Here is a 12,282-nt window from a genome sequence, read left to right as displayed (position 1 = left end):
TCCTGCCTGCTCACCAGCTGGGGAGCCCTTCCACTGGCCATTATTCCTAATGTGATGTAGGCAGCATTTGAAAGGCTGCAGCGACTTTTTAAACCAGGCTGCCGGGTCGCTATTGGACCCGGCGGTCACTGCAGTCCCGACGCCACCCGCCCACTCCCGCTGTCCTCGGCAGCTGCAATTCATGCTGGACGGGCCCTAATTGACCCAATCATATAAAATAGCAGCACGGATTCGATTGCGGGCGGCAATTGGGTCCACACCCGCTCCCATTCTGGCGCCCCCCGCCCCCAGACAGAAAACTCTGCCCCAGGAAATACAAGTCAGGAAGAATAAACCAGATTTAAATCATGTACAGAAAAGAATACAAAGAGCGAGAAAGAAAGATGGGATGACCAGAAAGAAATAACGAGGCAAATAGAAAAGGTAAAAAATAATTACTTTTGTTAAATTGCCAACACTAGTTAAGTTTTGAAGGACTCCATACTGGTAAAATCTAATTTTCAGTGCGAGAAAGGCTCATTGGCAGGAAATATGGCTTATCATGCTGTTGAAGATACATTTGCACCTAAATGCACCAGCCTTAACTGTTTCTGCCATATTTAGTGGGGAATTAGAGTAAGTGCTACAGTTTACATGGATTTCAATTACAGCCTGTCTGTGAATTATTGGTTTGGTGAAAGAGCAGTGTAAATTGGACTACAATTTCCAGATTTTCACAATTAACAATGCGTATGTGTACTCCAGAAGCTGCTGTCTGATTTATGCCTTAACTTTGATGAGTGTTGTTAGCCTCAACATCATTCTCAATGCAAAATCCAAGCCCTTTTTCTAATCTGGAAAATATAACATTTGGCAAATTATTGATTTTGAAATATTGATGATTAGTTAGTAGCTGCGTTAGCTCCGTGGCATTGTGAACATAGTTCCGTATTTTTGGTGGCAAGGCAGTTTGTAATGAGCATCAATCTGGGGAAAATATTGATCCTAACATTGGTTATAAGTGCAAAGTAGCAAAAGTATCTAATATCTAATGGACAAATGAAGGAAAGCTTGGTGGAAGTAGATCACTTCCAGTGCAGCAACTGGGCAGCATCCAAGAAGGTTCTTGTGATCAAACTTCTGAAATTAACAAGAATCATCCAGGCAGACCATTGCCAAAGATTCATCAACCAGGAGGAGAATTTTTCCTATGGCAGGCGGGCTGGGCGGGTGCAGGCGGGGTGGGCTCGAAACCAGTCGTCACCCGCGATTGGCTGCGCGCCACCATTTTACACGGGCGGGCCAATTAAGGCCAGTCCAGTGTAATGTGCGGCCAGTAGCACTCAGCGTAACATGCAGCCGATAGCGCTTGGCGCTCCCTGTGTGGACGGGGGGAGGAGGGAGAGTTGGGGCCTGCACTCTTTCACGCATGCGTGCAAAAGAGCGCAGCATTCTCCATGAGTATTCTCCCTGAGGCACGAAGCTGCCTCAGGGAGATTGAATGGATTAAAAATGTTTTTAATAAGTAAAGTAAAAATTTATTTAAACATGTCGCCTCATGTGACAGTGTCACATGAGTTGGGACATGTTTTTGAAGTTTGGAAAATTTATTTAATTGTTTCAAAAAACCCTCAGGAAACCTCATCCAACGCGAAGGCCGCTTAACCTTAAGGTTGGATGGCAGTATTCTTAACAAGTTTAATTAGTTTTTTAATGGCCTTAATAGGCCGTTGACAGTTCGTCGGGCGCGCAGGCACTCTGGCGCATGCCCACCGAGCGAAATATCAAGATGACATTGGGACACATGCACGACGTCATTGCGCGTCATTTCATGCATCGGCGTGTCAGGCCAGCCCCCACACGCAAACAGCAAAATTCTGCCCCTGGAGTAGTAGAGAAAGAACTCTGTCAAGGGCTGCTCAAATCAGAATTGCGGTAATTATCATCTTCTTCTTGAGTTCTATGCCTAGTGGCAGGTCTGACCCACAGCTCCACAACCTCCATCATGGATAGGGTAAGGAGTTAGGTTCTAAATCCACCCCAACTGGAACGGGGATAAAACTTCATGCTGTTGGCACCAATCTGATTCACAACTGAGCCAACTGGCCAAAAGAAGTTGCTGTGGCTGCATGCACATTTACTTGCATGTTGGTAGTCCAGAGCTTTGAATGGCTGACCAGGAATTTCCCCCGCTTTTACTGCCTGCCACTGGCATATGTTGGATGGATTTCCAGGTTAATACTCAACCTCTTTGGCCGCATTGTGAATGTACATTCCTTGGCCATCAAGTCGGCGGGGATGGGGCCGTAATTTGCAGCGAGCCATTATAAATCCCATTGACGACAGTGGGAATGTAAAATCCCGCTGTCATAAAATTTTTGCCCATAGACGTGGATTTTGAATCTGGAGCTTTTGGCTCAGAGGCAGCAATGCGACCCACTGTCACAAGTCCTCCTTGAAGTAATTATATCAGGGGAATACTTTACTGATGGGAAAGCTTTATTTTCCTAAGCCTCCCAAATAGTACAAAGTCTTTGGAGGAACATCATTTCATGTTTTCACAACCATTTATTTATTGAAGACCAGCGCTGGGATTCACCATGTTCATTCAAATTCATGCCCATTTTCTGTTATCAGCCTCTAACCTCTCAATGCTAATATCTACTTTCTCTGATTCCAACCGCGACACAACCTTCCTGATCGCCTTTCAGGACTTACCTCAGGGCCCTCTACCGCTGACACAGTGATATTCACACCCTCTTCTCCAATGACTACCTGGGCCACCCTTGGGTATTTCTGATCTGGCCATGCTGAATTAGGATTACAGATGTAAATTGACTATGTGTGCCATTTTGTATGTTTTTCTGATTTTCGTTTACACTGGGAAACCTTGAAAATAAACTTCTGCGTCTGTTTGTTTATCAGATGCTTGGAACAGGCTCCTTAATCCAACCTCTACTGAGGAAACAGAGGCCAAGACAACTTGTCCAATGAGATTTAATGTTCAGCTGCCACAGGCAATGACTCCTCAGTGTCAACATTCTACAAGTAAGAGACTAGAACTAATTTATTAGATTATTGGTGGCAGTTGATATTTTGGGACATTGGTCACAGAAAAATCACAAAGGGCAGAATTTTTTGTTCATCGAGCAGGCGTGCACCTGACCCAAACAAGTTTAAAATGACACGTGATGATGTCGGGCGCGCGTCCTGGGAAATGAAGTTATACAAAATCAAAATTAAAATTTAAAAAATGTTACAAATATGTCTCCTCATGTGACTCTGTCATATGAGCAGGGACATGTTATTAATGAAAAGTTAAAATTTTTATTTTATTTTTAATTGCCTTTGGAAACTTCATCCTGCCTGTGGATGAGGTTTCCTAAGAAATGCAAAGGCCGCTTAGCCTTTTCACCTGCCCGCCAACCGTAAGGTTGGATGGGGAGTGACAAATACATTCCATTGGTACTTTAGTGACCTTAATTGGCCTGTTAATTGTCGATGGGCACGCTGCCGACTCCAGCGCCCATCCGCCAACTGAATTATCCCGCGAGTGCACAATGACGTTGGGACGCTCACCCAACGTCATCATGCATCATTTTACACTCGTTTGGGTCGGGCGCACCCCACCCAACGAGGTAAAAATTCTGGCCTTTGTATTTGTTTCTGACATTGTTTCTTACTTTCTAATTCTTTCTGCATTTTTCTCATTATCACTGTTATTTGTTCCCCATTTTTCTTTTCTTGCTCATTTTCTATTCACCTCTCACAAACATTTCTGTTTTTGTTGTGCACTTCTCTCTTTATCTTCAACTTTCATAATTATTCTTTTACATTTTAGCCTACATTTTAACCCAGTCCATTTGACACAAGTGGGTGGTAAAATTGAAGGTTGGACAATTTGCACAGCATTCCTAATGCTCACTATTAGTTTCACAAGCAGGCACGGCTTAATTTAAATGTAAATGTCACAGCCCACTGATGCATCAATGATATTTATTCTAAGTTGCAGGAACCCTCACTATGCTAAACCCATCAGTAAAGCTGAGAGAGGCACTGAAGCTAAAAGTAGAGTGACTGAATTACAACTCGTTACATCTTCCGTGCCTGCTGGCATCGGACGTGTTCGGTGGCATGACCAGACAATATGACAAGAAAGCTAAAAATCAGTTTCACAACATTGTGAAATCAGTTTGCAATCGTTCGCTCAACCCGTCGATGGCAGGTGGCATTCCCCGCCATCAGGTGTCGGCAACCTCATTGTAATACATCAGCATATCATTATAAGGCCAGCCCACCGGACTCAAAGTTGCCCCCACCACTGAACAGTCCACCCATGTCAGGAAGAAAAGACGCTGGTGCAGAACATGTCTTGACAAGTATGACATGCAGAAGTTGGGACTTACCGCCGGGGCCTTGCTCACATTGCAGGCATCTGAGGAACAGAAGATGCTGGAACCCAACAGCAACAGCATACTGGAAGAATGTCTATGGGATGCTGACGGATCCTCACGGACATAGCTCTGCTGCGAAGCAGCTCATCGAAGCTGGAAAGTTACAATGAAAGATGGGAGAGGAAGGTCTAGGATTGACTGGGAGAAGAAGAGGTGTCGGGAGGGGGTGAGGTTGGGGGGGGGGGTAATAGAAACATAGAAAATAGAAGCAGTGGTAGGCCATTTGGCCCTTCGAGCCTGCTCCACCATTCATTATGTTCATGGCTGATCATCCAACTCAATACCCTGCTCCCACTTTCTCCCCATATCCTTTGATCCCTTTAGCCCCAAAAATGTAGGTGTTGGGTGAGGTTGAGAGGAGGGAATGAAGGTGTCGGGTGGGAGGTTGTGGGGGTAGGGAGTATCGGGGGAAGAGGGGGTAACGGAGGAGAAGATGGCAACTGGGGAGGTAGGTGTAAGGGGGTGAAAGTTGCAAGGGAAGGAGTTTGGAGGGAGGAAGGAGTGAGGCGAGTGAAGGGAATCCAGAGGGAAGAAGGAGTGAGGAGAGGGGAAGAAGCCCAGGTGGAGGAAAGAGTACAGAGAGGGGAGGGTGTAAGGGTGGAAGAAGAAGTAAGGGTGGAGGAAGGAGTCGGGAAGGGGGAAGGAATAAAGCTGGAGGAAGAAGTGAGGCTTGAGGAAGAGGTAAGACTGGTTGTAGTAGTTGAGAGGGGGTAAGGACTAAGATTGTGGAAGGGTGCCTGAGAGAGACAGGAAGGGGTTGGGTATAAACTGGGTGGAGCCCAGGGTTGTGTTGAAAGTTTTGAAGCAGAATAAAGCAGATGTACAGCAATTTGTGAGCCAGAAACTTCTACAAAAAATTCCAGCTCGATGAATAGCAGTTTCCAATGGTCTATGTATTAGCAGGTGAGTTTCCCTTTAAATAGCATTTCCAAACAGCTGCAGCATTGCAAGATGCTACCACTTTTTTAAAGTTAAAATGGCATTGTCCTCAATGATCTTGATTTTAAATAAAGTAGAGGCTTTCATGAGCTTTTGGGGCCCTTGCGAAGAACTCCATCAAAATGACAACTTGCGCTTCAGGAGAATAAATGGGACAATTAATGCAACCTCTGGAATTTTGGAACGCTACCACCTAGTTCTCATCCAGCAGAGGCAGTTACAGTTGGCCCTCATATTTCTATATCTGCATCTCTATCTCTTTCTCTCTATATATTCTTCTCCCTCCATGCAATTGCTCCCCACATTCCTGTCTACTCCACTGCATCCCCAAGCCTGGGTTATTTCTTATATGCCACTTCCACTGGTCTTCTCCAGGAGCAGAAGGAATACCAACTCTTCAGTATAGTCCTTCAGGATTGTTACAACAGACTTAAGTTGCAAAAAGTGAATGAACTTAAGCAACAGTAATTTAACCCATGATGCTTTTATTTTCTTAAATTGCAGCTAACCCCCTTCTACAGAGAGCTGATGAGCAAGATCTGTCGTCTCAGAAGACAAATAACTGTTGTTCCTTGCACAAACCGCTTTCCATTCCTGTAGACGTCTTGAAAGACATTGGATCAAGTTAGTACTAAACTCTTGCAAATTCATATTTTAGAGAAAGATAAGATTTTAATTAAGATGTTAGCAAACGACTTTAAAAAGTGTTCTTTTGAATCTTAAATAAATACTGATCTGGCAGGAGGCAACTTGAAAGTGAAAGTAAGCTTTGAGTAGATAATTAGTATGGAAGTAGGAAGATTGAAAAAGGCCACATGAGAAATGACTAAAAAAAATGTAATAAGCAAATAAAAAATCGGCATAAGAGTCACTAAACTAAATTGTATTTGGATTGTTATAGCACAAAAGGAGGTCATATCAGTAATTAAGCATACTTAGATGTAAAACTTTCAGCAGAAATAAGGAAACGTAGAGGTGCAATGACACTATTAATCACTGTAGTGTTGTCTAATATGTTAGCCATATGCCTAATTGGGAAGCAAGTGTGGCTAAATGCATTTCTAAGAGAAAATAATTAAAAGTAATTGATACTGCCATTGGGCATGTGATCTCAATGCCCAAATTCATACAATTTAGTTTTTTTGTGTGTTTGTTGCTAAAAAGATAAAAGGAAATGCAGGGTGCCCAAGTGATTTTGATTGTTTTAATTGTTTTGCTTCCTTGGTTACTAAATGATCATAACTTTACGTTAAGTAAATACAAACAGGTGAAGCACATTTATTTACCTGTGTTTTGTGGATGAATGTAAGGCACTTTTCACTAAAATGAGCATATGTGGCATTAGTGCATAGCTACACCTTTGGTTATTCTATTTGATATCACTAAATTAAGATAGTGTCATAGAACCAAATTGTAGGAATCTAGATAAAGAAGTGGTCCAAACAATTCCTTTGAATTAAGCTAAGGAGTCGGTCACACAACTGGGAGTTTATGAGACACCATCAAACAGTGGAACTTGATTAAGTTTGTAGACAAACTATAGAGACACTTATTGACAATAGTTACAATTGTAGAGATTGTAAATTCTAAAAATAAACTATGGTAGAAATTAACCTTGGGCAGAATTTTTAGGTTGGCGTGTGTGCGCGACCGGCGGGCCCAGGATCAGCTAGGATACAGACCGCTGACCACGATTGGTCCTCGACTGTGATTTCATGCTGGCTGGCCAATTAACGGCCAGCTAGCGTGAAGCTTGCGCAGAGAGGCTCAGCGTTGCTGGGGTGGGGGCGGGAAGACGGTGGGTGCTGACGTCAATGAGGGCGCGGGCCAGTGCTGACAGAAAGCTGCCTGAAAGCAGAGAGCTGCCTTGGGGAGCTGAAGACCTGGAAAATCAGAAATAAAGTTTTGAAAAGCTGAAAAAAAGTGTCCAAGCATCCCAATCAGGGGATTTTTATTTTTATTTTATCTCATCACGGAAACCTCATCCCGCACTTGGTTGAGGTTTCATGAAAAATGTAAAGGCCACCTGGCTGATTTGCCGTCCGCCAACCATAAGCTTGGATGGGCAACGTAAAGACAGTTGCGTTGTTAATGATCTTAATTGGTGTCTTAATTGCCAGCAGACGCACTTCCAACTTTTGCGAACGCCCGCCAGCTGAAATATCGCACAGGCATGGGATGACGCCGGGACGCTTGCCCAACAATTTCACACTGGATAGGGTAGGGCACGAGCCCACCCAATCAGCATTAAATTCTGCCCCTTGTGTTGAGAAAGGATTCTATTTGGCGATGTGTTTACAACTGATGTGTTTCTAGGGATGAAATGGATCAAGTGGGCAATCTAAAAGTTGGGAACGTTTGGGAAGCAGTGAACACAATATAATTGTGTTACGTGTATAACTAGGAAAGGAGGAAAAAAACATTTGAGTGCAAGGACTGGGAAAGCAAATTATGCTGAAAGAGATCATGCCAGATTAAATAGAAAGAAAAGTTGTCAAACAACATCAATGGAATATGGTTAAAAGGACTACAAATCAAATATATTCCAAAATGGAAAAAGGGAGTACGTCATAGACTGAGATTCCTTAAATAAATGAAGTAATTGGATTGGATTCAAAAATTTCAAAAATAGCACTTCCAGAACAGATAAAAATGAACACCAGCACAAAAAAGTGAAAAGCTGCAAAAATAAAATTTGAATGGTTAAGAGGGAAGATGTGGGCAAGTTGACAAAAAAAAGTGGTGACATATAAAAGATTTTTTATAGATGAGGATAAAAATGCTAAGAGATTAAGGAGACAAGCTTACAGTAAAATGCATGAGTATAACAGAGATATTTAAATAAGTAATTTGCCTTAGTTTTCAAGAGCAGATGGATATTGGGATTGTAGAACCACCAATATTATTCAAAGAAAAATGATACAAAAATGGGTACTTAAAATTAAAGTAGACAAATCAAAGGATGCTGATTGCTTACATAGAAAGATTCTGAGGAGGGATAAGAGAAGAAATATTGAAGGCTGTAACTGTAATTTCCGCAGGGATCAATGCTGGGACCTCAACTGTTTACAAATTATATAAATGACTTGGATGAAGGGATGGATGGGATGGTTTCCAAATTTGCTGATGACATAGAGATAGGTAGGAAAGTAAGTTGTGAAGAGAACAAAAGGAGGCTAAAAATGATATAGGGCAGGATTTTTCTGTCAGCGTGCAGGGGCGGGCCCGACACGCCGATGCTTAAAATGACGCACGATGACGTTGGGCATGCGTCCTGGCATCATCGTGATGTTTCATTCAGCGGGCAAGCGCCAGAGTCGGCTGCACACTTGACGATATGGAAATGGATTTTTAAGGCCATTAAGGAAGTGATTAAGGTAATTGTTAATGCTGTATGTCCAACCTTAAGATTGGCCGGCAGGCGAAAAGGTCAAGCGGCTTTTACATTTTTTAGGAAACCTCATTCATGAGCGGGATGAGTTTTCCTACAGCTTTAATTAATTAAATTAAAAAATTCTCCTAAATATAAAAACATATCCTATCTCATGTGACATGTTTAAATAAATTTTTTCACCATTTATTTAGTTATTTCAATATTGAATCAATCTCCCTGAGGTAGCTTTGTGCCAGCGCCAGCCCTGACTCTCCCTCCTCCCTCCCGACTCGCACAGGTAGTGCTGAGCGCTATGGCTCATGTCTTATGCTAGTTGGGCCTTAATTGGCCCGCCTGTGTAAAATGGTGGCACAGAGCCGATTGAGGGCAGCGACCGGCTCCGCAACCGCCCCTGCCCACTCCCGCCAAGCCCTTCCGCCCCCTGAAAAATTCAGGCCATAGATAGGTTAAGTGAGTGGGCAAAGGTCTGGCAAATGGAATATAATGTGGGAAAATGTGAAGCTGTCCATTTTGGCAGGAAGAATAAAAGAGAAACGGATTATCTAAATGGTGAGAGATTGCAGGGCTCTGAGATGCAAAGAAGTCTTAGGTGTCTTAGTGCATGAGTTGCATAAGGCTAGTATGCAGGTGCAGCAAATAATTACAGCAAGAATTGCGAGGGGAATTGAATACAAAAGTGGGGAGGTTGTGCTTCAGTTGTAAAGAGCACTAGAGAGAACAAATCTGGAGCTGTGTACAGTGTTGGTCACCTTATTTAAGGAAGGATATAAATGCGTTGGAAGCAGTTCAGAGAATGTTTGCCACATTAATACCTGGAACGGGCGGGTTGTTTTATGATGAGAGGCCAGACAGGTTAGGCTTGTATCTGGAGTTTAGAAGAGTAAGAGATGACTTGATGGAAATATATAAGATCCTGAGGGGTCTTCACAGGATGGATGTGGAGAGGATGTTTTCTCTCGTGGGAGAATCTAGAACTAAGAGCCACTGTTTAAAGATAAGGGGTCGCCCATTCAAAACGGAGATGAGGTGAAATTTTTTCTCTGACGGTTGTGAATCTTTGGAACTCCCTCCCTGAAAAGGCGGTGGAAGCAGGGTCTTTGAATATTTTTAAGGCAGACCTGGATAGATTCTTGGTAAGCAAGGGGGTGATAGATTATCAGAAGAAGGCAGGATGCAGATTTGAGGTTACTGTCAGATCAGCCACACTTATTAAATGGCAGAGCAGGCTCAAGGGGCTGAATGACATACTCCTGCTTCTTGTTCGTATGTCCAAAATTCTATGGAAAAGAATATTGTGCCAGAGGAATGCAATTGTAACAGTGGAATGTAATACAGAGCAATTGTAATTGTCCACTTAAAAACATAGGAGTAAACTATAGGTTGTTTATTTCTACTTCAGTTGTTGGTAAATCATTAATTTGTATAACATATGATGAAATGACTAAGCATTTGGATTAACATGAATTAATCAAGATCATTCAGCTAAATATAAGGCAGGTCATACCTGATTAACCTCAGAATTCTTTGAAGAACTGATAGAAAGAGAGGATTGATAAAGATAAAGTGATTGCTTTTAAAAATTGATAACGTAAGAATCATATGGCAAAGATAAAGCCAAATAGAGAGCTGGTTAGAGGGCTGAGCACAAAAGGTAGAAGTAAAATTAAATTTATTCGACTGCAATAATATCGAGTGGAATCTTCTGTGCCAAATTCTAAGTCTGGTGGTGGGCGGGAAAGTCAGCATGATTCCCGTTGGGCGGCGGGAAGGCTGAGTACACGCAATCCTCTACTGTTCAGCTCATTAATTACACATTAGCAAGGAACTCGGCGAATCTCGTGGCAGGAAGTTGCTCGCGGTGCCGTTACCTCATGGTCGAAGGTCGTAGCGCTATATTTAGACTGAACCCATGCAGGCCAGGAGCTCCGGGTTACTCCTCCAGAGTCCTTGCGGCCATAGCTCATACTGGGGAAGCTGGCAGATGTGAGCAAACACATTCTGCAATATATAAAGACACCTCCAGCATTACCTTTAGCTCATCTCTAGGTAAGAACACCACCTGCAATATACCTATGGTCGGGCTATTGCTTGCCCTTGCAGTGGCCCCTATTCACTAGCATCTTGACCTTCTTGAGGCCCAACTGCCTCTTGCTACTCAGGCCCTTGCTTTTTCTGGCTCTGTGCCAACTTGCAATGGGTCCTCCTTCTCCACAACTAGATGAGGGCCATTGCCGAGGCAGGGTTGCCCAAAACCTGTATCATCAGTGCCTCAGTGGAAATGCAAATAAATTGAAGCGATACATTAAGTGAGCGTGTTGTTTCTATGTTTCCCTCCGTCTCAAAGCCAACAGATAAGTGCTAAGTCCTTCACCTGGTTTCCGTCTAGACATCACGTCCCTACCCCACCCCTTCCAGGTAAAGGAAATCCTGAAGGACTAGAGATGGGTGTTCCTCCTGTTCATATATGAATGCGTATGGAGACATTGCTCTTTGACTAGGCTGATGAGAGCAATGTGCAAGGAGCCTCAGGCAGACACTTTTCTGCAAGCCTCCACTACCCTTGAAACTCTATAGAGAGCCCATTAACTTGGCAACATTGAGAAACTAACTACATGACCCCTTGTCAGCCAAGACCATTCACCTAGGAGGATGAAAGTTTTGGAGTTGCAAGTTTGCCGCCCTTGACCAGTCGTGCCCCTTGGAGACATCCACGTCCCTCACTCCCTTCATCCCTGCCTCTGCTTGCAGCCAATGGCAAATGGCACAGAATGAATCCAACACTTTGCTGGGATCTGTTATGAGACCCATGAGTCAGGAACAAACCTGCTGCAAAACAGGCTTCGCCATAGAGAGGTGAACACAGATGAGCATCTTTGACATCCAGTTGCCTCATGATTATTAGGGTCTCCTTTAGTCAGCCACTTGTGCTGAACTTGAACTCCACCCACCCGAAAAAACCCTCCACCAACTTTGAGGGATCTCACTGACTGACTAACTGCGTGGACAAGGTCAATTTGAAAAAATGTTAAGTGTCACTTTTCAAACTCACTCCACCATCTTCTACCATCCCCCATCAACCCATCAACCCTGTCGCCACCGACCACCCAATATCACCATTTCTCTCCCCTACATCATACCTTGAACCTCCCCCCATTTCCCTGGACCCTACCGCGATCCACCTCTACATGCCTTCCCTCCCCTTAGAGCTCAACACCTATTACCATTCCCATGCCCCCCTTGACCCTTCCCCTCCCGTTATCTGATCCACCTGCCTTGTCCCCCTCCTTAACCATCCCCCTACCACCGATTAGACCTTCACCAACCTGGCTCTCACCCTGGACCTGCCACCCTGCCGCATTCCACACTCCCCTCTGATGACGACTGTTCCCTCCTCTCACCAAGACCCTGAGTTCTCCCCCCAGGACCCCATCGTTGACAGCATTGACTGCCTCTAAGACACTCCCCCCTCCCCCAGCACTTTCCCAGACATTCTCACCCCCCCATCCCCCACCGGCT

At 43.9% G+C, this 12,282-nt stretch overlaps 1 protein-coding gene across 1 annotated transcript in view; it reads left to right on the top strand.

Moving 5' to 3' along the window:
- spag17 (sperm associated antigen 17) overlaps nucleotides 1-12,282 on the top strand; it is a 327,444-nt gene that overhangs the window by 281,705 nt on the left and 33,457 nt on the right. Inside the window, exons 49-50 of the mRNA XM_041210903.1 lie at nucleotides 2,905-3,027; nucleotides 5,877-5,996. Of these exons, the coding sequence (XP_041066837.1) occupies nucleotides 2,905-3,027; nucleotides 5,877-5,996 (243 nt within the window). The remainder of the gene's footprint in view (nucleotides 1-2,904; nucleotides 3,028-5,876; nucleotides 5,997-12,282) is intronic.

This window comes from Carcharodon carcharias, chromosome 18, assembly GCF_017639515.1.
Source record: "Carcharodon carcharias isolate sCarCar2 chromosome 18, sCarCar2.pri, whole genome shotgun sequence".
NCBI classification, from domain to species: Eukaryota; Metazoa; Chordata; class Chondrichthyes; order Lamniformes; family Lamnidae; genus Carcharodon; species Carcharodon carcharias.
The sequence above is the reverse complement of the archived record's forward strand: the minus strand, read 5'-3'. Positions and strand labels throughout refer to the sequence as shown.